Source organism: Anopheles arabiensis, chromosome X, assembly GCF_016920715.1.
Source record: "Anopheles arabiensis isolate DONGOLA chromosome X, AaraD3, whole genome shotgun sequence".
Lineage (NCBI taxonomy): Eukaryota > Metazoa > Arthropoda > Insecta > Diptera > Culicidae > Anopheles > Anopheles arabiensis.
The window spans coordinates 8,249,833-8,275,685 of NC_053519.1; the positions used below are offsets into that span (position 1 = coordinate 8,249,833).

A 25,853-nucleotide genomic window follows, 5' to 3' on the forward strand; every position below is an offset into this window, starting at 1 on the left:
ATATTATGAATTCAGATTCCGCGCTGAGAGGTTTGTCAAGAACACGACACAGTTTTGCTAAATAAACAAAGCGCAGCATTAAACGCATACATTATTATTTAAAAAAAAAATACGCTCTAATAGAGAAAGCCGTCCTGTCTGCGTACTTATTCTGTACATTCGAAACACCAAATCGGTGCGGGAAATCCCGCAGTTCTCCCCTTAACGTTGTGTCAGCAAATGTGGTTTTTCTCCGCTCAAATCGTTCCCTCGCTTTGGTCCTTCGAGCCGGATTTAGCAAATGGTAAGCAATTTCGCTACTAGACATGGAGTCGCAAAAGTCAACCACAGATCGGATGAGTGCCAGGTGGCTACAGCCGGATTAAACGAGTTTGGTAAGTGGATCGAGTTCTCTGTAACTGTTAGAGCAATACACACCTTATTTTGATTTATTTTTTATTTTATCTTGGTACATCTAAAGCCTTCACCACTCGTAAGCTTGTTCAAACTTGATTGGACCGGAAAGCAAAAGTCCAGTCCACACGAATTGTGAATCCCCGAAGTTATAAAATCGAGCTAATAGAAGAAGGGGACAACAGAACGTCGGTCGTGGATGTAGACCCGTTGCCCCAGTGAAGCCATGCTTCTTTTTTACGGAAAAAATTGTATCTGAGTGGTGAATTTTAGTGACATTTTAAACGAATTTTGAGGAGAAACGGTCATCGCAAAATAATAATAGTGTTTTATTTTGTAGATGATAATGGCCCCACCGTTTTCTCTTCATAGGTTCGAGAAGGACGAAATTATCTTTAAATGTATTGTATTTATTACTGTAAATTAATCAAGTGCATGATATGAGACACAAGAACCTCACCAAAGAATCCAACACACTATGTTCCATCATCTTCTATGGCTGACCTATGTACATAGTCTACTTTCTCGAATCTATGAAGACTCTCAATAGTATTTTTTATATTGATTCAAACAAAAACTCTAAAATAAGCTTTTTCAGAGTTATCTAGTTCAAAAAGGAAAATTAAATTAGAATAAAATGTGTAGCATGTTAGTTGGACGAAATTTTTCAGCATCCCTTCTGGAATCGGAATTGGAATGCGTTTTGATTCATGATTAATTTTATATATTTGTAACATTTCTACATTCTTTTAAACATTTCTTCACATGACATGGAAGCTGGCTTTGTTCATTGTTTCCCATAACTACTATTTTTGGTTTTTTCGATTAATCTTTTTAAGATCATGCTATGAAATTGTTTGGAAATGGAATGTACGATTTGGTTCTTCAGGATTTATTTATTGAATAAGTTGAGAGCCAACTGATATACTTTCATTAATTATTTTTATGCCGTTTATCAATTATTTATTTTTTAACGATACAATTTTGTTTATATTACTTTGAGATTTAAAATTTACTCCTAATAAGAGTTTCTTTTCTGGTTATGTCATAGTTTGCACCACTTCTCCCAACCATTGATAGTTTTTCTTAGTTTTTTCTCTTTGATTTTATGGTGTACCTAGGCAATACTTGTTATGAGATGTTAGTTATCATATTTATTTCTAACATTCATGAAACATAGCCACCATGTGATGAGATATTTTCTGTAACATTTGTCTTTCTTTTCTTTTATTTGACATATTTCATATATGACATATGACATATCGAAATCTTGAAAACAGCATTGCAAAATGTGTGCATAGCGGAAATAAACGTTGAAATCCGATATGTGCAGCTCACGGACTCACCAAACGGATAAATTGCTTTTTTAGATATTTTGGTGTTACTCGTTAATGTGATCCAGTTACAAGGCTACGCTACGAAATTCCAAGGATCCCTTTTATTCTGAGGTTCACACTATAAGAACTCCAAATAATCCAAAAGATAAATGATACGGGGCAAACCCAATTCAAATCAGGAACTGCTGACGACATTAACATTCCTTAAATCTAAACCAAACCCATGACGATCCTGAAACCGATTACAAACCCACATTGATTTTGGACCTTATACTGAACCCACAACGGTATTGGAATCGATCAAAAACTTATTCCTATTCTGGAGTTGACACTGAATCCATGCGGTATCATGGAACCGATACTGAACTCATACTGATCCTGGAACTGGTTATGAACTCATAACGGTCTTGGAACCGATTACAAACTTACATTGATGTTGGACCTTATACTGAACCCATATCGATACTTGAATCGATCATAAATGCATTCTTACTCTGGAGGTTACACTGATTCCATACAGTATCATGGCAGTGATACTGAACCCATACCGATCCTGGAACCGATTACAAACCCACATTGATTTTGGAATTTATAGTGGCACTGGAATCGATCATAAACCCATTCCGACCCTGGATTTGACACTGAATCCATACTGCTCCTGGAACCAATCCTGAACGCATACCGGTCCTGTTGCTGAACCTTTACGAATCCTAAAACAGCTCCCAATTTGTTTCCGTTCCTAGAGCTGTCCTAGACCTGTTCCGGATCCGGAACGAAACGTGTAGGTGTTCCCAGTCTAGTAACCGATATTGTTCCTATACTAACCCAGTAATTGATTCTGCACGTCAACGAGTAATATCCGGCAGCACATGAGCATCCAATAATAGGTAAGTATGTAATGGCCAGGATAACTGGGGACTGGCAGACGAAGGTTCGAGACCGTGAGCGGTTTCGGACACTCCTGAGACAGGCTAAGACTGCAAGGCGGTTGTAGCGCCGGATAAGTAAGTAAGTAAGGACAGCAATTATCCTCTTATATGCGATACTCAATGTACGCACAGTCGCAGTACACAAACGTTTTTGTATTTGATTTCTATGTTTTGGTTTTAAAACAATTTTGTGTGTGTGTGTGTGTGTGTGTGTGTGTGTGTGTGTGTGTGTGTGTGTGTGTGTGTGTGTGTGTGTGTGTGTGTGTGTGTGTGTGTGTGTGTGTGTGTGTGTGTTATGCTCTTTTTTCATTTAACAAACACCAACAAATTATGTTTCATCATGTTTGCGTACAAAATAACCCGGTTTAGCAGTTAATATACAATAGAACGTCGATTATCCGTGGGCGGATTAACCGGCGGGCGGCTTAACCGTGCGCATAAATGTGACAGCAGTTCAAACGTACGGAGAAAATTTTCAGCGATAGTCAAGTGGACAACCAGTTTTTTGTGCAGCTCTGTAGTGTCCAGTGGTATTTACGAAATTCATTTTTGTTCATGAACAGTTGAAAAAGCTATAGTTATTGATTAAAATAATATTCTACTAACGATTAACCGATTGATTCAAAGTAAATTAATCATAAAACTAGTGAATTTTATAATTTGTATATGAATTTGACATTTCTAGGACCATTATCCGTGCAAATCGATTAACCGGCAACCGTCCGGTCCCGAGGAAGGTGTATTTATTTAGAAGGTGAATTATTAGCGCGTTTGCCGGGCGCCATCATGTCATGTCAAATCGCATACAATTTTCTATACCCCCCTCCAGTCCTTCCTGATTTTAATACCGGAGCACCCAGTATTGTTATTTCAAGTCGTGAAATGTCAATTTGCTCTGAAGCACTTCACCTCCTAATATCCATACACCTTGGTCCCGAGCTGCCCGGATAATCGACGTTCTACTGTATTTTATTTTCCAATTTATGTTGCGGTATTTTCTCTCGACCCTCGACTTGGTATTGTAAACGGGTTCTTCGAAAAAAAAATTAAACTGAAAATACACTTTATGGCCACTCACGGAACAATGACATCCCAGTGTGTGCATGAAACAGCTGTGTTTCTGTGCCATATGGGAATAAAAAATTTTTTACCGTTAAATTGAATCAAACAAAAATATTCTTGATCTTTAAAATAAGAAAATGAATTGCTGCTTACCGTTCTAAATGAAGGAGAAAAATAAAATGACGCAAATGAGAAAGTATTGAAACAATTTTGTTTAACCACCTTCACAGCCCATAGTGCGCTCTAGCCGCGGCTGTCAAATTCACTGCACAACAAAACAAACAAACACCGGCAAATTATCACCATCAGTGCCCGGATTCGCCTTATCAACACACCCCACAGAAACTGCTGTGTAATCGTAGGTACGGCGTAAAAGCAACAGCAAAAAGCTAAAACAACAACCCACCGTAAGTTTGCTGTCCGGCTTTGCCTTTGCGCCCCATCGCCCTATCATCCCTATCGGAACCGTGTTGCTGTGGTGTGCGGCAAACCCGATGGGAGGCACTGCCGTAGCGATATACTAACTGCTCTGCCCGCTCTGCTTTTTCCTCCGCCGCGTGGCCGCGCATGGCGCTGCTCAGCTTTCTGCCCCACCGGCTGTCCCAGCGACTGACTGCCCTGTACTTTACCGGTAAGCACAGCCGTGTCCGTTTTCCGCCAGTAGTGTGACCGCTCCGTTTCCATGCTCCGGCTCCACAGTGTCCAGCTTTAGCCTTCAGCGCCGGCCCCGCACAACGCAGACGACCGCGATGGCGAGCATGACGGTGACGAAGATACCCGCGCTGAAGGACAACTTCATGTACCTGGTGGTGTGCAATGCGACGCGCCAGGCCGCCGTCGTCGATCCGGTCGAGCCGGCCCGGGTGCTGGAGGTGGCCCGGGAGCAAGGCTGCAGGCTGAACCAGCTGCTCACGACGCACCACCACTGGGACCATGCCGGGGGCAACGAGGCGCTGTGCGAGCAGTACCGCCAGCACGCCGACTGGGGCCAGCTGACCGTGTACGGGGGCGACGACGAGCGCATCCCCGGCCTGACCAACCGGGTCGGGCAGGACGACACGTTCGCGATCGGGCAGCTGCGCGTCCGGTGTCTGGCCACGCCGTGCCACACGACGTCGCACGTCTGCTACTACGTCGAGGGCGGCGACCGGGGCGAGCGGGCCGTCTTCACCGGCGACACGCTGTTTCTGGCCGGCTGCGGCCGCTTCTTCGAGGGCACGCCGGCCCAGATGTACGACGCGCTGATCGGCAAGCTGTCCGCCCTGCCGGACGATACGCGCGTGTACTGCGGGCACGAGTACGCGCTGCAGAACCTGCGCTTCGGCCACCAGGTCGAGCCGGACAACGCGGATACGCGCGCGCTGCTCGAGCGGGCCCAGGCCGCCGACCTGGAGGGCCGGCGGGCCCTCGTCCCCTCCACCATCGGGCAGGAGAAGCGCATCAACGTGTTTATGCGCGTGCACCAGCCGGCGGTGCAGGCGTACGTCGGCAAGGGCACGCCGCTCGAGACGATGCAGGCACTGCGGGCGGCCAAGGACAAGTTTTAGGCCGAGCAGTTTTTGTGTTTCTGTTTTTTGTTTCGGCTAACGGTTGAATAAAACCCATCGGAACACCAACAACGATTAGCGATTGCGTATTCATTGCGTGCTAAAAAAAAATGGGAAGGAAAGGTAGTGACGCTGTTCGAGCTGTGTTTCACAACGAAGAACCGAAGAACCGAAGCTTGATTTCATCGTCCGAACAAATAACACATCTTTACTGCTGCTCCGGCCTCTCTCTCTCCTGCTCGCGCTTGCCTTTGTTATTATGTTTATGGTTATTTATGCCCACCAAGCTTCACCATTAACCCGGTCGCCGTTTAGGGTTATGGTTTTATGGCGCGCTTCACTCGTTTTTCCCTTCCCGTGTGCTGCATTTCGCTCGCCGCAGAGGTCGTCCAACGGCTCGAAATGCGAACGCGAACGCCGATTCGAAAAGTGTTTCTGTTAACCGGTTTCCGCAAAGCTCTTGCTCCAAAAGTACGTGGTTGAATTATTTGAAGATGGAAATTGAAAATCATAATAATCATCAAAAAGGTGATCGGGCGACAGGGTGTGAAAAAAACAATTCGTAATAGTGGTTGGTTTTCAGTGCCTTTTTTCTTTAGACATTCTCGCTCGATTTTGGAACACTATCCTTAACATCGTCTCTTCGGTGAAGGCTTAAAACGCGCAAAGGCGTACCTAATTGGTTGGTGTACATTCGTGTTCCTGCTCATTGCTTGCCATCTCCTTTAGCTACAATGGGCCTGCACGGGGCTTCAACTCTACTTCAAACGACCCGCTGATCTTGATGTCCAATCGTCTCATAAAACCCATCGAATCAATGATGGTTGCCGCAATCGAATCGATGAGGGTTCGTCGTCTGCTTGATCTGCTTGATGTAATGAGACAACCATGGCGATTTTTGCGATTTGCTGCTCGTCATCGGGTCATGGGTGCTGCTGGCAATAGAGAGAGCAAATCTTAGGGCGATGGAGTGCCATCTTTTCACATCTCCAAACATGTCATGTGCTACGTGCCGGTCCTTGCTGTACAAGGAACAAGGGAAAAGTCTCCAATTACAATGATCGCTCAGAACACTGTCTGTCACCTAATTTCGAACGAAGTATTTCTGAAACGATAAAAAAAAAAAAGAAATGTCTAATGTCACAATGCCATTGATTCTCCTCGAAAGGAATAGGTTTTTTGGTTATCCTTTTTATGTCTATCTCACCCCTGCTCTTTTACTAGTCACCGTATTTCACACTCTGCTTTCGATGGAGGGCTTCATTTCCAGCCGACGGAAACCAATTTTTCCTCATCACGTTGAGCATTCCATCTCTACCAGCAAGGTCCCGCATCAAGTTTAAAGCGTAATCAAAGTACACAGTGCTCGCATCATGCCTAGCCAGGGTGCCGTAACCAATGGCAACGGAGCGAGAACCCGTTTCGCTCGGGCAATACTCGCCGCGGGGCAATCTGTTTCACACGAGCTTTCATCGCAGCAAGTAGCACTTTAGCACCAGCATCGCCAGCCACCCGTTTAGTGCCCCAGTGGCCAGTGGACCGCTCAGGAACAGCAAACCGACAAGCACCATGTCGTACATGTCGTTCCGAGCAACGCGCCAACGCGCCCAGACGAGCGCGTATTGGCAATACACCTACCGCCGGGTACCGATGCGCCCGCGCGAATCCTTCCAGGGCGTGGTGTGCCAGAAGCAGCTGCACCGGCAGGCGGAACAGGACTGGCAGCGGCTGCACACGCACGTCTGCCAGGTGCTGCCCGACAACGTGCACCGCGAATACTTCCTGCACCAGCTGGAGAAGCTGAAGCAGAAGGAGCTGGACGGGCGTCGGCACCTGCGCCCGTGCGATTACGACTGGGTGCAGCACAACCTGAACGATCTGGTGAACAACTTGAACTGGCTGGACGAGAGGGGCCAGCTGTACCCCGACGTTCCGGACATCGACATGGAGGTGGAGCCGTCGCTGACGGAGCCCTGGCAGGAGCCGCTCGACCGATGGTACTGAAGCAACCCCCAACATCCGGGAACCGGGGCGGCGGCGCAGGCGAGTGAGGAATAGCGCCACATACCCTTGAATGTAAATTTCCTGAATTCATATAATCATATTAAAAGTCTTTTGGCAAACAGTGAGCGCTTTTTGGGTTAAAATGTTAAAATGTTAAAATAAATAATCAAAACTCGAGTTGAGGTTAGTTGTCTCTCTTTTTTCTTTTACCCTTTTTGCATTGTCACTTCGTTCGGCCTGTGTCACGGTACGGCCCGCGTGACGTATGCCCTTTCCCGAGCGCCTACACACACACCCGAAGAGGGGGAACACGCACACACACACACACACACACACACACACACACACACGCGCGAGCGCTCGCGTTGAGAGAAAAAGAAAGATGGCCTCCCGTGTCCGCGCGTTTGCGTGAAATATTTGCAATTGTGTCAGCGCTTGTTTTGTCTCTCTCTCTCTCTCTCGCTCTTTCGCTCCGCTTGCCATGGCCACTTTTAATGGCCCTGTTTGCCGTGCGCTGGCACTGTTTCGCTCTTTCGCCTTCATCGTGAGCCGCCGTCGAAGCTGATGCTCCTCGGTCTCCGCGGGCCCCACAATCCGGATTTGTCACGGGTGTGTGTGTGTGTGTATTTGTGTGAACAGGGCACTCATTGTTCCTCGTGCGCAATCGTTCAAGTCATCGCGAATCCGTCCGCTTATTTCCGTTTGAAGCTCCCATCGGTACAGTTCTGCCTTCCTTCGGCCTGCTCCCGGACAACTGTTTGTCGTGTTCAAAGGCAAAGCCTCAACCCGTTCGTTCTGCGGTTCTTGCATGGTTCCGGTGCTGGTGTGTTGCTGCGCGTGTCGGGCTGTCTGGTTCCTGCGGTGCGTGTTGCTGTGGGTGTGAGCAGTGGAGTGGAGGACCTGCCCTACCGTCAAAGGATTCTGGTGACTGTTTGCTGTGCTTGTGCGTGTGCCAAAACCCGTGAACCAAAACCCTCCAAGCGCGATCCGACAGTGAGGCGAAAACCCCATGTGCGAGAGCCACCTGCAGTGTGAACGTTACGCGCGTATCGTGCCGGAAGCGGCGTCCTCCCAGTCGCTGCCCACCGCGTCCAGCGACAGCTTAGTGTCCGTGTCGGTGTCGCTCGCGTCCTCGACCACGCCGCTGCTGCTGCGGTACCGCCCGATCCGCGATGATCCGGCTCGAGAGGATCCGGCCCGCGACGATACCGTCGATGAACTGTCTGGTGGTGGTGCTGGTGCTGCTGCTGCTGCTCATCACCGTGACGGTGATGTGCGAGCTGGTGTGGCTGATGCGCCACATGCTCGAGCTGCTGGGCGTGCTGGTCAGCCTGCTCGACCAGATGGAGCTGCTGGTGATGATAGAGGGATATGTAAACCAGCTGCCGCTGCCGCTGCCGGACGGCGCCCGGAATGTGACCCCGGGGCGAAGTCTCAGCGCGTAAAACCGTCCCGGCTGTTCGGGCGGATGGTGCGCCGCCTGTTTGGCGGCCGGAAGAAGCACCGGCCAGCGACGGCCAGCGACGGCGTGCGCAACGAGGGTGCGGCAGAGTGAGCGGCTACGGGGCGATGTGGCGACGAGCTCGGGTGGAGCAATCGAAAAACGTTACGTTTGGAAGAATACTGAAAATTTGTAGAAATTCTAAAACAACAGTGTAGCTCGTGGTTCGTGTAGCAAAAGATATTGGCGAATTTGCTTCTGGTAAATTTCTTGTTTTTTGGACAGTAAAAAATCGTTTGGCAAAGAAGAAAAAAATCATTGTTTTTTTTTACATTCTGTAGGTTTTGAGTTTTTTTTGCGTTGTGGTTTTTGACATTTCCGTTGAAGGATACCCTTTGATTGATGACATATCAGCTCCCTCTGCTCCCTTGGTATGGTATGATATGTCAAGTTCCCTCTGTTCCCTTTACTTATCTCTCTTGTCTCTCTCTCTCTCTCTCTCCCCCTCTCTCTCTTTCTCTCTCTCTCTCTCTTTTTCTCTCACACACACTTTTTCATTCAACGCGTCTGTCCTCCGGTCATTTAAACCCCTCGGCGCTTTAAGCGCTCCAACGAAAACACACGACCTCCCCGCTCCTCCTCGGCTGGCAGATTCGCGAAACACCGCGGTTCAGGTTCGCCCATCAGTTTTTCGGAGAAAAAGGTGAATCGTTTGTTTGCGGATGTGATTTCCGAGTTTCGAAGGCATGCGATATTTGATGCCCGTATGGGAGCAGGGGTGTCCAATCTGTTCACTGCTTCGTTACCTCAAGTTTATCAGAACGTAATGGATAAGAAAATGCTAGGACAATACATATATCACATTTCCACTGCTTTCTACTATTCTAGCTTGAGTTTCGTCTTTTTCCAAGTAGGAATAAGAGTATATTGCGAAATTCCCATTGCTGTATTGCAAGTAAATTCCTATTGCTGTAAAATCCTATTGCTGTATTGCAAGTTGTCCTATTGTAAGTAAGAATAAGAGTATTGATAGAAATATTGCGAAATTCCTATTCCTAATTCCTGGGGTGGATGACGGGTGAAGCACAGGTTGAGCCTTTCTGTGGCATTTCTGAGACGTACATCTCGTTTCGAGACGTGTGTGTGTGTGTGTGTGTGTGTGTGTGTGTGTGTGTGTGTGTGTGTGTGTGTGTGTGTGTGTGTGTGTGTGTTTGTGTGTGTGTGTGTGTGTGTCTGCAGACATTCTTCCAGCGCTAGACAAAACGGCGCATGTGACATAATCGGCTGTTTGACAGAACGATTGGATTCCATTCCGACCTCACTAAAGATACGCGCTCGATGTGTCCTTTGTCGTCATTCTCAGAATTTCCACCTAATCCGCGAAGAGTGAACCACCACACATACACAAACAAGTGAGATTTTTTACGCGCGAATAGGGTGAGTCAGGGAAGGGGAAGAATGATAGATTAGTGTAGTATAGCGAGCTTTTCCAAAACATCCCCAAATAGAACGGAAGAATATCAAAAACGGCCATTCGACGGCAAATATTATGCCGCGGAACACATTTCCCCAAAAAATCCCTTCGCCTAGTGGAGGGCGGGGAAAGTGGCGTAAGGGGAGGGGTGGTGGGGGGGGGAGGTTTGTAATCCGTGCACAAGCAGTGTCCTTCTGTGTCACCGTTGTGGCACGTTCACCTTGGAGCTGTCAAATCAGGTGTGTCAGTTTACAGAATTGCGTCAGAGGGTTAATGCTGTAGTTTACTTCCTCCTCCAATCCGATTAGATCATCCTAATTAGATTTTAATTAGAGTATAAAAAAAGAAGTTTTCGCTCGTCTTCGCTTACTTTACGCACCTTTAAGCCGTCAATCAGGCAGGTAGTGGGGAAGGTGAGGTGAAAATCTAACGAATTTGGGGAAACTCATCCCCCGATAGGCGCCATTACAACCAGCCGCAAAAGCCGTCCTCACCGGAACCTGTGTGTGTGTGTGTTTTTTTTTTTTTTGTTTGCGCTCCGCAGTTGTCGATGAAGCCTCGCCTGCCCCGGTTCGGGCGCAACAAGCACCGGTGCATCCGGGTGCGGGCCCGCATCTGCCCGCCCGGCCGCCTGATGCACGGCTACATGACCAACAACCAGCAGTACGACTACAACAACCGGCTGCTCTGCGCCCTGTTCGGCACAATGCTGGCGGCCGTGATTCTCGGTCCCGTCCTCTGGCACATCGTCCGTGCGCTGTGCGCGGAGTGGTGATGGGGCGGCGACCGACAAACAGCAACAACCAGCGTGGACCGCCAGCGTTCTGCGAAAATGTCCCGCTTGTTCCGATGTGTCTGTAGGCCAGTGTGGGGTATTTCACCAAAATAAAGATGAATTAGTACAGTTGCAGCCAGCAGTAAGCAGGAGCCGTTTTTATCACCATTTGTCGGGGAACGTTACTGTGCCCAATTTACGCCCATCCAATGTCTAACTGCTGCTGGATGGTAAGTATCGGCTATTTAGATTAGAATGTCCTTCACTGTTGATGCACCAGCAGACTCTGACGTCAAGGGTACGGTAAGAAACGAATTAACATACTTTAATCCCATGAGTCAAACAGCCGTGTGTTTATTTCATCAGCATGTTATTTCTTGACGTTTTGCGTTTATTGCGAAAGATCATAACGTGTTCACGGCTGACCGATTACAGCGATCCGCCAGAAATAATATACCATTAAAATCTCGTCAATAGATTTTTCACGGTGATGGTGGTCGTCCAAGGGGACAAACAGTGCAATAAAACCGGGGACCAGCTCGACCGTACGTGACTAATGCCATACGTTTTCCCCTTTATGACTTGACCCTTTTGGCCCTCTCAAAACCAATGTCTCGACGGACGTTTGCAAAATCTGCGTACATCTTCTTCTCTTTTTTTTTTTTTTTGAATCGCTATATTCTTCTGCCACTTTCGTTGCACCTCTGCAGGGTCGAAGCTTTCCCACGCACATCTTGAAACCCAATTTGTCCCTAATTTCCAATCCCCCTTATGCTCAAGCGCAACTGCGCAAGTCACCGCACAGTGCGGCACAAGCTCCTCCCTTTCTAACGGCAGCGTCGTTAGAAGTAGGGCACTGATTACATGCTGCGCACGTCGGTCACGATTACATGCGGCGAGCACGCCACGACCAATCGGGGGGCAGAGTGTTGTGTTTTTAATTCAGCCAAGCGGTACGTGCGCGAGAAGAGCGCCGATATGCTTCGCTAGCAAGCAACCTGCCCTAAACGTCTGCCATTACTAACCGGGGGAACATGCCATGCACGGTACGGCATGTTGGTGTACATTGATTTTTTTTTGTGTGGGTTTAAGAAACACTGCAAAGGGGAAAAATATGTCCCCTTATTTATTTATTCCACAATTTTATTAACAATGGTTCGCTTTGTCAGTTTAACAATGGTTCGTTTCTTAATGTCGATATGCTTCAAATTACGAACACCTTCAAACACCGGACATGTATCATGGAATTGGAAATGTGTCTGACTCCCAGTAGGCCCTAATATATCGATAAATTAATATTTTCTGGCCATCAGTTAACCGCCGCAGGCTTTCTTGAAAGTTTTGCTTCAAACAAACCACAGGGAAATTCCTTCGATACTTTTTATTAATCTGATCCCAACGCATTGGCACAAAATTTGAGACAAAATTTGGCAGTTTGTAGACATCATATAATCCTATTCCGATATCTACAACATCTTGGCACTACTAAATAACAATCAGAGCATCGAAAGAAAGCCCAATTCTTAATCCCAGAGCGACAAGAAGCTCCAAAGGATGCTGCAAATAGAAATCGAGGAACATGTGGCTACATCGCTCCATTCGCTTGGCCAGCAGGTCGATGCAACCGGCCAAACAATGAAGGATTACCTGAGGAACATGAACAAACATATCAGGAAGCAGGAACCAGGCATCTCAGCGGCATTCAATGGTGCCCAAACTTAATGATTCGACCATTTTTCGTGAATTTAGGTGGAATTACAATTAGACATCCTAGTCCACGAACTGGTCCAACATGCCAACAGACTGTGTTCCATCGGATTTTTCTGGATCAAATATGTTGCAAAAGCTCTCCTCCAACAATTTTGTTTCGAAAACGTAGGAAGAATTGAACAAAATCAAAGGTAGACCTTACAGTGTTTCTCTAGCCAGCTTAACATTGTAAGCTTTAGTTCCAATCCGTAAAATCCCTATTCAAAATTGTCAAATGAATGTCGAGCGTATACCGAGCAACCATTCAAGTTTCCATTGTTATTGTTGATATGCATTTTACGGGATTGAATTGTTCTCTTCCGATGTTGAGCTGGCTAGTGCAACCCTGTAAAACATGCCTACACGCTCACAAGGTCGTAGATCTATTTTAGCAAGAAAGCTAAGATAATTACCACTCAAAGAATGTTCATATTAAGGAATTATTTCGCTTAGCTTTTTTCTTCCAATTTTTTTTTTAATCCACCGTTTTTGGATTGTGTCTGATTTTTCATCTGCAAGAATTTTTTATTATTATTTTTTAATAAAGCCATCTAGCCTAGGCTGGCCTACATAACTATTCTCAATGTTTACATACACTGGTCAACATTGAACCTAACTGAAATGGATATCATATAAAATATAGTGATAACGAGTTACAAACAGGAAGTTATGGCGAACGTGTAAACAATAAATAAATAGAAAAATAAAGAACTCAAAGCTTCTGATCGTCAACATATGCCACTAAGAATCATTTTAAGATTATTTACACTAACGTTAAGATCGATAGTATTGTTTAAAGAGCTATATGCATTTATCATTCGAAGTAAAGGGTCTTTGGAGGCCTCAAACTCCTGCTAGGGCCCTGAAAATGATGTTTTGAATGAATGAATTGATAGGAAAACATTACATGCCAAAAATATGTGAAGTATCTGTAATTTACAAAACAATAAGGTACCTTGGGGAGTTGTCACTGTTGTTGGCATAATTTTGGGGAGGCTTTGCTTCCTAGGGAGCTCTTTCACCTCGTAACACTTTGTGCGCCATAAAATCGCAAACAGGCTTAAAGGAATGTTCGCTTGCGGCAAAAGGACCATGTTCGTTGGGTTTGAGAATCGTTTGCTGGAATTTGGAATTGCAGCAAATTACGTGTGCGCTCGGTATGTTTTGAATTTTATTGTGTTTCTGTTGTAAAAAATACGAGCCAAACCCAGGGAACAAATGAGTCACATTCTCTTACCCCTTTGCTTTGGTTTGCCCCTGTACAAAAGCTTGCCTTGGAGATGGGTGCGCTGGGGACGGAGCGAGATCTGCTGTGGCTGTGGATCATAAAAAAGTGTGGAACAAGAAAACTTAAATTATGCGTGCGTTGCCTTTTTGCTGGCAATGGCCGCTTTGCCGAAACTGATCTGGCTTTGCTACAGATTTCTTCAGAGGAACGCTTCATAAGTGAGTGAGAGAGAGAGCATAAAGAATATGAAATGTATTATATGAAATACGTTGTCTGACAAGGCTGTGAAGCTTGAGCATTTAGTTCCATTTAATTTAGAGAAGCATCGAACAATATGGAAAAGTGTGTTGGGAAATGAAGGGCAAAGTAAAGATCTTTGATGTTTTTTTTACGGAATTCATGTTTGTAGCTACATTCATGCAGTGTACTACAGCCTAAGCTGCCTCTCAAAACCTGGAGCTGGAGTGCATTAATTATTGAAAATGAAAAATTACACACACAAAACATTGAATAAAAATTTTTAATCAGAGCATTACACCCTAATTGATAAAAAAGAGAAATGTAAACATCTTTCAATTATACAAAAATATCTTTAAAAAATGCATTGTAAAACTCTATTGTAGCGATACACAGACGACGAACCGTGAATAAGAAGAACGGTGAACCAGTGGACCTAACGGTTCAGACGGTTCATAGTAAAATGGTGTCTGAACTTGAAAAAAAACAAAAGCTACCACAAGGTTAAATTGTTCAAAACGATACTAAAATATACAATCACAATCAAAACTACAAGCTCCAACTCAATCTATGCGCGGTAAACTTCAATAAAGATGGGCTATTAGCCTCCAACCAGCGCTCTAACTGCTGCCCTCTAACACCAGCAGGTAAAACAACAACATATGACACACGCATCTGTTTTGCGCGCAAAGGTTTGCGTCAGCGTCGCTATAGAACACCAGCCACCAAGTCGCCGATCACACAAACACACACACTGACCGGGTTGTGCAACGTTAGGGCGAAGCTTGCACGCTTGCTGGATTTACTTCCAACCGAGCCCTGGACCAGTGCGGTACTGTTTTTGCGTTATTTTATTGTTTTGATTCGCTTGTGTGTGCTGCCAGTGCGTTTGTGTGTGTGTGTGTGTGCCACTCGAAATAAACAACCAAACAGAGGACCAAGCCCCCGGCCCCTGATGCGAGACCTGGATGACCATGACGCCGTACCGCCCAACGATGCCGACCTCTTGGCGCAGGAGTGCGTCATCCGTTTTCCGGCGCGGCCGGTGGCCCACCACCGGGTCCTACTGTCTAAGTCGGGGCGCCCGATACCGCTCCAGCCGTTGGCTTGGTACCTGCCTATGCAGGCTATCCCGGAGGATAGGTCGTGGCCGCCCGAGCGTCCCACCACCAGCCCCCCAACGTACGTACCATCAGCCGAGCGCCGAGCCGCAGGACGCCCGAAGTGTCAGCCGCCGCCGCCTGGTGCCCGCAATCCTGGGCGTGATTCGGATGAGCGTGGTGTGTCTGCTCGCCGGATCCGGGATCGTCTGTTCGTACGCACTCTACGGAGCCACCGGGGTGGCACTGTTCGTCACGAGCGCGATGGTCGTGGTGACGGCCACGGTTGTCGCTACAGCGATCGGCTTGATAATTATCATCCTCCGCGGCTAGTGGGCCCGATCGTGGACGAGTGGCGCCACCAGCCGGACGGTCGGCTGGTCGGCCGGATGCGCCGGGCCATCCGGGGGTTCTACTGGCAGCTGCGCGACCACATGATCGCCACCGTGCGGCGAATGCGCCCGCAAAACGACACCCAACCGCTGCTGCGGTGCATGGTGAAATGAGCGGCGTGGGTGGTGGGGGTGGGGGTGGTGAACGAACACTGGAACACCCAATAAACTTCGCCCCGGTGCCCCGCGGGGCACGGGGGCACATTTAGAGTTTTGCGTTGTTTCTTTTTCTTCGTTTTTTTCTCACTTAAAACAAACGTCTCATATCACACACACCACTTGGAAGGTTCTGGCGCAGCGAAGATGTTGACATTGTTTACACAAGGCGATCTCCTCTCCATCCTCCATCCAAGTGAAAATTCGGCTCTCGATCACGTACGGGAAACGGGACACCATTTCCTTGGACAAAAAGGGTTCAAACACTCATCCACTGTGAAGCAGAACGAATTCTCCCTGGCGCCGTCTGGTCCGTCCTTTGTCTGCTGCTACACGCACTATCTAGCGCGCAATTATATTGTTGGCGGGGGGTTAATGGGGGACGAGCTCGCCAAGACTGAAACATTACTGGCGCCATCAACAGTTTGTGACGCTGGCAGAAGCATTGAAAACGCGAGTAAAACAGGAAAGATGTAGTTGTCAGGATGGGAAAGAGTCAATCAACCCTACCGGCAAACATTCATTCCCCATAACCCAAACTCAACGTTTTTCCATGCAGCAAACTCTACAAGCCATCCACACCACAGAAAAAAAAGTGCGCTGATGTCACCCGCTGACAATTTGACCGCGAACGGCTCAACGAGCAAAACGGTGGCCGCGACTGAGCTTCGCTGCTTATTGTGCAGGCTTCACTACACAATCAACATTAACTGCCGATTTACTCCATCATGCTCATCTATGTGTGTGTGTGTTAATTTGCATTATTAAGTGTGCTAGTCTTGCAAGCGCGCCAAATAGGTACCGTGTACGAAACTTTGCTTAAAAGTAAAGCTATTAAAATACGTTAGTAACTGATCTCAGAACAGATAGGATTTGAGGGTACGCAAAAATATCACACAAATTAGTAAAGTAACTCTCCTTTGTGCTGTATGAAGCATGATGAACGCACGGTGAGATTGACGTACGATCATCCCTCAAGACGAAGAGAAAGAGCTTCTGCTTCTTCAACACTTTCGCTCAGTTTCCAACTCCTCCTCCAGCATTGTGTCTTTGGCGCTCAATGATCTGTTCTGCGCCAAACATAAGAGAGCAAACAACACATTGGGGGAGTTAAGTTTGTGTGCGTGGCTCACCTTAGGCAAGACGGCTACTAATATAAAATGTAGGGATTTCTTGAAATTTTTAACAATTTTAACAGATGTCGTTGCATTGAAATGTGCTGCTCATATGATCGCTGCTCAACGTAAACGTCTAGTTGAACATGCATTATCTTAATTACAGCAATAAAAGACTAGTCTGGAGAATGCCATGCGCTGTATCGACTCTCATGTCCAACCAACCAAATTGCTGAGTGGGGCATTCAGGTTATTACGGAGTCAAGCATTCGATTCGCCTATTATATCACAGTTTTCATGAATCACTGACTTCATACTCACTGGCGCAAGAAAGGTTAGTGTACTGTCAAGAATGGTGCCAAGTTCATGAGCCTCCGTTTTACATACTAACGAAGATGTTGTCAAGAATAGAGATTTAAGTTTAGGGACGCTTGTTAAGGGAAAACATCCATCACTGCTAAGAGTATGAAATGATGGATGAAATCAAACGATAGCTTCAAAATCATTGCATACAGTGCTCATTTGACCTCCGAACTCCATGCGAGTGATGGATAATGTTGGAACAAATCCAGTGTCAACTCCGATCCAACTCCAATAATTTGGGATTCGACTCCGGCAGGTAGGTCCACCCAGCATTATCCGGAGTCGTCCGGAGTCGTCCGGTGTTGGCGTGGTTTGGAGTTGGAGTCGTCTGGAGTCGTCTGGAGTCGTCTGGAGTCGTCTGGAGTCCTTTGTGTCGAAAGCTGATTCGAGTCGACTCCTTCCAACTCTCGACCACTCCTACCCAAACGACTCCTGACAACTCCGGACGACTCCGAACGACTCTGAACGACTCCGGATGATTCCGAACGACTCCGGATGACTCCAGACGACTCTAGATGACTCCGAACGACACTGGACGGCGGTGGGAGACTCCAGATGACTCCGAACGACACCGGACAACGGCGGGAGACTCCAGATGGCTCCGACTCCGAACGACTTCGGACGACTCCGGACGACTTTGAGCGACTCCGGACGACGGCGGGAGACTCCGAACGACCCCGACTCCGAACGACTTCGGACGACTCCGGATGATTCCGAACGACTCCGGGTGACTCCGGAGTACTCAGCACGGCTCCGGACGACTCCAGACGACTCTAGATGACTCCGGACGACACTGGATGACGGCGGGAGACTCCGGATGGCTCCGACTCCGAACGACTTCGGACGACTCCGGACGATTCCGAACGACTCCGACTTCGGGTGGAGCTAGTGGTTTGGATTTTTCCGGAGTCGGATCGGAGTCGTGGGTGCGCTCCAAAGAGCGTACTCCATACATTCAACCGATTCGTGGACATAGAAAACCAAGATGATTTAGAGATGTATAGTTATTACAAGAGGATAGTCAAATAGATAAAAGTTGATTAAAGTTAAAATGTCAAATAGATAAAAGTTCAAATGGTCGTCTGTTGTGTTTTAACTTTCGTATATTATTCACACACGGACACACATTTTACCCAGAGCCACCAGACTCTGTCTACATACTCTTTTGATTATTTAAATGGTCAAATGGTAGGTGGCTCACTTATTCCTATAACCCAATTGCCCCAAATTTCGCTGCATCGTCTAAAATATTGTTATGCAGGTAGGTATAGTAAGTATAATGCGTTTCATAATGATAGCCTCGCCTAATTTGGGCCAATTTTAGACAATCCTTGAACATCGGAAAATCTTGAAGAAAAAAATCTTATCTCATCCTATCTCGATTTCTACTAATATTCCACACACAATTATACCATTAACTTAACCAGTGGAGAGGTAATTAATTTCATGCAACACGCTATTTTTGTTAAGCATAGAGTGCAAATTTAAGTGAATGTAAGCAGATTAATTTTAAATACGTAAAGCTTTACTCTAATTGCACTGTCAAAAACAAGGAAAAAAAACTACCAGGCGAGGCTATCATCTTGAAACACTTACATTTCTAGTATAATCTTGAATATGTATTATTAATAGAGATAATATTATTAAAACCAGTGGCGGATCAAGGGTATCGGGGGCCCTAGGCGGAACGACGAGTGGAGGCCCTCTGTAAATGGTAAATGTTGTTGGAAGGGGGGGGGGGGGGGTAGCGGCACTAAAGTTGCTGTTGGGAGATTGAACAGTACACTTGAAATGCCGTCGGGGCCCCCTTCGATCAGTCGCAAACTCTTCAATTTTTGCTGACGGTGGGGGGGGGGGGGTGCAAATGATTCAGCGGGGCCCCCTTCGATCATCAGTCGCAAACTCTAAAATTTTTCATCAGCCGGGGGGGGGGGGGGGTGCAAATGATTCGCCAACCTCGGGGCCCCATCGGCCATCCTTCCGGGGGCCCTTGTCGCTAGTACTCTGTCCATACGATAGAATGGCGATCTACGGGGCCCCTAAATCGGCGGGGCCCCAGGCGACCGCCTAGTCCGCCTACCGTTAGATCCGCCGCTGATTAAAACTAGGTGAGGCAATAATTTTGAAACGCAGTGTGCAGTGAAGCTTGCATTCGGCTTGGGAGAATGCAATTTTGGTACAAAACAATCAAGTTGGAGCGATCTGCATTATCGACAAATAGGAAAAACACTCTAGTTGGAATTACGTTGCTGTTGTTCACAAGGGGCTTTGGTTCTAATTGGGTTTTTTCGCCTATAATGGGAATTTTTATTCAATCCGTGACAGTACTACACATATATTTTCTCATGTTCTCATCAACATCATCATGATGGGAAATAATTGAATCTGGGTTCTGGCAAGGTTCAAGGTGACATTGCAATGTTGAACGCTTAAAATAACACCCCGGAAGGATATATTTGAATGTATTGTGACTTTGAATGTTTTCCCAAAATTGTACGATTAGCAGTTAAATTACACCACACAGGATACATGAAACAGAAACGATTGGGCCGATTTGTAATAACATATACATTTTTGTAGTGTAATTGAACAGCAACGAAGTAGAACATAAAAATTACAAGCTCGCTTCATGCTGAATTACTCACCACCAGGTAAAACCTTGACACAGCCTGCACAGCCACCGTCACCCCCTTGCTCCATCCTTATCCCGTGAGATGACCGTGAAGCTGGTCATTCTAATTCCTCCCCCTGGGAGGTTACACACCACACCTTCCCTAATCCGCCCCATCGACCGGTCAGATCGACACGAAGCGTACCTTTTGTTCGATGAATACGCAGCAATTGTCAGGTAATAGTGGTAGTGTACCAACAATAGGTACTAACTAGACCTCCACCACCAATGCGATGCACCTGTGTACGGGCTCAAGCCAATCAGAACCGTTTCTGATATCATTCTGATCCCGAGCCGAGCACGAACAATGCACAGGTATATTGGTGATAAGATCATCTAGGTGCAAAGGAGCGTGTGTGTGTGTGTGACCGAGTACTCACGAGTGAGTACCCGCGTCAAATTAATCACAAGCAAGGGAAACGCTTCCCATGGACACGCAGAAGCCATCGCCTACATCTACCACCATCGTAAAATGGAGCCGAATTGGTCATCTGCACCATTGTAGTTCATACACCCACATGCACTCGTATAGCTCTTACTGTATAGCTCACCTTTTTTTTTTTTGGCAAATCAAATAGCAAACAAAAATGGCCCATTTTCATTTCAATGAATAAAATCAAAATAATCAAGTCAAACCCTTTTTTCATATTGGAAATTACAGCGGAACCCCTCGTAACGAGTACCTCTTTATAACGAGTAAATCTAAATGCTCAACGAATACCTCTTTGAACCAGGGGCGCGTTAAACGGTGGGCCCAGTCCGGGTTTATTTTTCCCATCGCTTCACTCACTGGATTTTGTCGAGGGTCCCGAACTGCAGAAAACCGGGGCCCCATACTACTCAAAGCAGCACATTAAATGTTCTAAGAAATCTGCCGATACTTGCACCAAAGTCGCAAGCGAAGAACGCTGCGACACGCGCGCACAGCTCAAATCAATACCTCATCGTTGGCGCAAAGTATTGGGCAGAGTGAGAAACCGTCAATTTTTGCTGGTGTGGGTGGTTTGTGCACGAGACACCTAAACCCAAAACCACGCAGAGCAACTTGCTGCAAAAAATGAAATGCACAGAACGCTGCGCTTAACTTCCACCGAAAACCCGTTACACAACACAAGCATACAACACACCCAAACAAAAATTTAAAGGCCCCGAAACACAATATCAATACACCGGCTCGTAGCCGGTAAAATTAGCAGGAAAAATTGACTAACACCAAGCAAGCAACGGTGCTCCAGTGGGTAGAGGTTTCATTCGAGAAACGATTCCATCGATATCGATGTGTGCGCTTTTCAATTTGGCTTGGATGAAACGTGCCTGTGCTTGTCTGGGGGCTCCTATACTTGTTTTGCAGATGTGTGCCGAAAGCAGACAGCTGGTATTAACAGCAGAAAATGGTATTAACATCTCAAGCCTGAGATCGTGGAGCGTGCCTGCTTTTAACGCAAAACCTTAAATTTTCACCCGGGGCCCTACTCAACTTTTGTGGTCAACTGACAAATAGGGGAAATCGGGAAGGGGTGGTATTCATATGTCCAAAAAGGAACTGGGCCATGTTAATATTAAAATGATGTTTTATCACTATTTACATACAACTTTTTGCGTGAAGACAAGATAAAAAACCGTTACAGCTATACTGGAGCCAAAACTCAAAGGTGGTTTACGGGGCCCCAACGATTATGTGGACTCTTCGATGAAGGGGCCCCGTCGGTAAGGGTCCCCGTCGGTAAGGAGGCCCCGTCAATAAGGGGCCCCGTCCATTTGGTGGCTTGGTGTGGATGGTCGGTGCACGAGCTCACCAAAAAAAAAAAAAACGCGGAGACACTTGCTGCTAAAATCAAACGCACAGAACACAGAACAGAACGCTGCGTTTAACCTCAAAGAAAACCCGTTACAACAGCCACAAGCACACATCATACACAGACAAAAATTTAAAGGCCCCTACACAGAATTTCAATACACCGGCTCGTAGCCGGAGAAATTAGCAGGAAAAATTGACACCAAGCTCGCGTCGCTTTAAAAAGCCTAGGAAGGTCGTTTGGTCAACGGTGCTTCAGTGGGTTGAGGTTTCATTCGAGAAATGGTTTAAATCGATGTCATTGTGTGCGCTCTTGGCTGGGATGAACCATCCTGTACTTGTATACGGGGCCCCTGCTACCGCTTTGCGATTGTGTGCCGAAAGCAGACAGCTGTTTCACACGAAAAATGGTATTCACATTCCTGGCCTGGTATAGTGGATTGTGTGTGTCTTTTAATGTAAAAACTAAAATTTTCATTCTTGGCCCTAATCGAACACATCAAGTTTGTTGACCGAAGAGAAGGGGAAATGGGAAAGGTTTCAGTTAGAAGGAAGGGGGCAAGGGTATAAAAATACTCAAGGAACCTATCTCGCAAAAACTAAGAACTCGTGCCCCGGCAAACCTTTGGGGCCCCAGTCAAAATTGTGGACTGGACGAAGTGATGGTAGAAAGGCAAGCTATTGCAGGGTTTGTGTCAAAATTGGAAGGGTCGACGGAAAGAAAATATCGACATGAATGATCGCGTAAAATTTGAGCTAATTAAGCTGTCGGCAGCGGTCGGCAAAGTCCGGCTCGAGAAAATATTTAACCGATGTTGAAAGATAGGAAGATCCTATTCATTAAAAATTAACTGAACATATTTTAATATGACAGTTCATATAGTTGAACTCTTCCAAATTTGATCACCATAACATGGATTGTCGGACCAATCAATATGGCCAAATTTGAGGAGAAGTTAGAAAATAGAAACGAATAATTCCATAAAAACCTGACTGTTGATTTTACGAGAACAATGGTTATACACTATTGCTTTTTAAGGATGCAACGATTTTCTAGGAGTTTTTTTAAGGAACCTGGCCTTACTTATCCGTGGCCTCATAATAGTACTGAACGATTGTACGTTTGTCTCGAAAATTTTTCAGCTGTTAAGGTTTTTGTACCATCTTCAGATATATCCTGAAACAAATTTGTAACGTGGAAGGAAGGGTACATTGAGAAGCGATATTGCGATTTTGCTTAATTGTTTGGAACTTTTTATGACTTTTGCACACTATGCTGCTGACTCTTAATTGAAGAATCTTTACAATCAATTTTAGAAGTTGTAAGTTAATATAACGAATTTGAAACTTGCTTGGATGATATAATACTTTAAGAAAAACAACAATATAACCAATCGCATTGTTTAATATCATAAACCAGTTATTTTGTGTATTAACTGTAATAATATAATTATGTATGTGTAAAAAAATGCATTCTCCTGGCCCTCAACTCTCGATCATTTAGAAAGCAGCTGATCTAAAGCAGTGGTCTCCAGCCTGTGGTCCGCGGATCACTTGAGACAAACATACTGCAATACAGGGTATTTCCAGTTACTTTCGAATGAAAGTATTGTTTTTCCCGCGTGCAAGAAGTTATCGCTCTGACCGATTGAAAATGAAGTGGCCGCAATTCGAAGCAAGACGGTACTTCAGTATTCATTGTAAAGGTAAACACCAACGTAAAAGCAAAATATTGTTTTCATGTTATGCTCATGATGACGATTTTAAATCAAATCGTCCGTATTATGAAACACGAGCTGGAAACTGTAATGTAGGAAAGAAAATATCGTCTAGATCCATCGTTCTTGTAAAATAAATAAATAAAAGATAAACGTGACTAGCTTAGTGAAAACGATAACTTTCCGACCTTTAACTTCTTTTGAGTATAAATATAACCAACTCCGATCATGGCAAGTCATATTTGTTCGGATTGTCAGGATAGGACTAAGCCCATCCATCATCTATCGATTTCTCATTTAAGGAGTTTACTTATGTCCTCCTACCCAAGGTAAGCCCTCTAATCTCCAACGTCCTAAAGGATCGCCTAGACCAGCAGTGTCAAACTCATCTCATCAGAGGGCCGCTAGTACAAATTTTCAGTGATTCGCGGGCCGCAAAGTTGAGAATGGAAAATATACCCCAATGTTTATGTAAAATACTTTTTTAGATTTTTATTGTTAAACAAATTGTCTTTTTGTACTCCTCGCTTCTTATCTAGAATCGTTTGTTATGTACAAATTCGCGATGTTATTTTTATATGTGCTCTTTTTTATATGAGAAAATTTTTTAATGTACTTTCAATGTTATTATTAAAATAGAACATTTTTCATTACTCGCGTTCTCTTACGGCAGTTCTGCTAGAAAATATCTGTCAAACACACTTTTTCACTGAAGTAGGAGAAGTCTAGCAGCCAACAGTGATTCTTTTTCAAACAATCCGAGCTATCCATCACTGGATGAATAACAAATATATTTTCTTGCAATTTTTTGACAGATCAAGAGAAAAATTGTAATAACACGTGTTTAAACATTATTTTTCGCTAATTTCCAAGTTCCAAGTGTTCTGGTGATATATTCATTTCTTATAACAAGAACCCGTATCTTACGAATAACTTTTTTAAAAATTACGATAATTTTATCTCACAAAGAGTCGCGGTGTGTGATCCCATACAGATCAACGCAATTCTATTTTTGACACTTAAAGGGAGATGATTCGCGAATTGAGGAATTGAGGACTGTGTGAGCTAATCTATTAATAAGCTTTGTATTGCAAGGCTTAGGCATTTCGATTATTTTTATCCTTAATCTAAATCCTTTAGGCTTAAGCGTAATCATATCATTTTGGTTTTGATTTTTGGGGAGGTTGGAAATTACATTAATTCGTCTTGCAGAATGTTGGGTACAAATAATTCCAACTTGGCTACAATCATTTTTATTAACATTTATGGTGGCATGATTATGACAAAAAACAGAAGAGGCTCCAATCGAATATCAATGATGTAACATTCTAAGGTGGAAAAAAATTCGGAGCCGAATGAATCTTTTACTCGGCAGTCGGGGGCATGGAGATTGTCAAATTCGGCGGGACAACCGATGACTCCAACGGTTCCGAATGGCTCTAAACGGCTCTATAGGCTTCGGACGGCACCGAACGGAACTGTTGGTTTGATTTGGCCGGATTCGAAGTCGGAATAGCTATGATCGGAAATGGTTTTGAGCCGTGGATGCGATTCCGACAATCAATCACTAGTTGTTGAAAAATTTCCTAGTGTGTGTATCAAGTTATTTTCATTCCTTTTTCGTTTGTAGACAGTTGACGCAATTTTTTTTTTCCATACAGAATGTGCAATCGAGTGTGCACAAAATTATGCTTATATTCAGAATTTAATCGAAACATAATACGACTGAGCTTGCATTCGATTCAATGATTCTTAAGGGTCTCGATTGATATGTACCTTTGTGTAGAATAAGTTTATGAGATGTTATGGGTACATTCATGTTAGCTTCGAAAAATATACCAACAGAAGGATTGTTCTTCTCTGGAAAATTTAATACACTTTGACAAATAGTAATAACAGATTTATGGTTTGGAGTGCTTTTAGCAATTCTCAAAATACTCTCGCGGGCCGCATTCAGAATCGACGCGAACCGCATGCGGCCCGTGGGCCGCCAGTTTGACATACCTGGTCTAGACGATCAAGTGTCGAAAGTCCGCTTCGAAACCGTATCCACGTTACCCACAAATTTGAACATACCACAAAGCTTTTCTGATATTACTGATTGTTTAGACATTGATATCAATTTAAAATTGGCGAAAAAAAGTAATTGATATTGGTGTTTTTATAGATGCGCAGGGTGGCAGTCCATTCTGCTCATGTTCATCTCTGTTTCATAAAGTTTTATACAGATGTAAACTGTTTGTTGATTTGGTATGCACTCACGGTTACCACGAAATTTCAACAAGAACAGCAAAGTGGTGTGAAGATTTTTCTCAACCAAAACGTTAATAAATAGCTGCATTTTCAGTAATTTATTTTACTGATATT

General features: G+C 45.2%; 1 protein-coding gene across 2 annotated transcripts; it reads left to right on the forward strand.

The window, feature by feature from the left end:
- The first annotated feature begins 3,967 nt into the window (after positions 1 to 3,967).
- On the forward strand, positions 3,968 to 5,346 carry LOC120906494 (hydroxyacylglutathione hydrolase, mitochondrial). Of its 2 annotated transcripts, XM_040318222.1 has the most exons (3): positions 3,968 to 4,128; positions 4,303 to 4,352; positions 4,421 to 5,346. In XM_040318222.1, exon 3 carries the CDS (start codon positions 4,471 to 4,473, stop codon positions 5,266 to 5,268), a length of 798 nt encoding a protein of 265 aa, XP_040174156.1. In that variant the 5' UTR covers positions 3,968 to 4,128; positions 4,303 to 4,352; positions 4,421 to 4,470; the 3' UTR covers positions 5,269 to 5,346. The 2 variants fall into 2 exon arrangements, with proteins under 2 accessions (XP_040174156.1, XP_040174155.1); XM_040318221.1 differs by having other exon boundaries at positions 3,968 to 4,352.
- Positions 5,347 to 25,853: the final 20,507 nt, after the last annotated feature.

What these genes read in the sequence shown, in the direction of transcription:
- LOC120906494 (XM_040318221.1), top strand. Translation starts at nt 4,289, where the DNA reads ATGGCGCTGCTCAGCTTTCTGCCCCACCGGCTGTCCCAGCGACTGACT. An exon ending in GACTGCCCTGTACTTTACCG is followed by an intron (nt 4,353 to 4,420) that starts GTAAGCACAGCC and finishes CCGGCTCCACAG; the next exon opens with TGTCCAGCTTTAGCCTTCAG.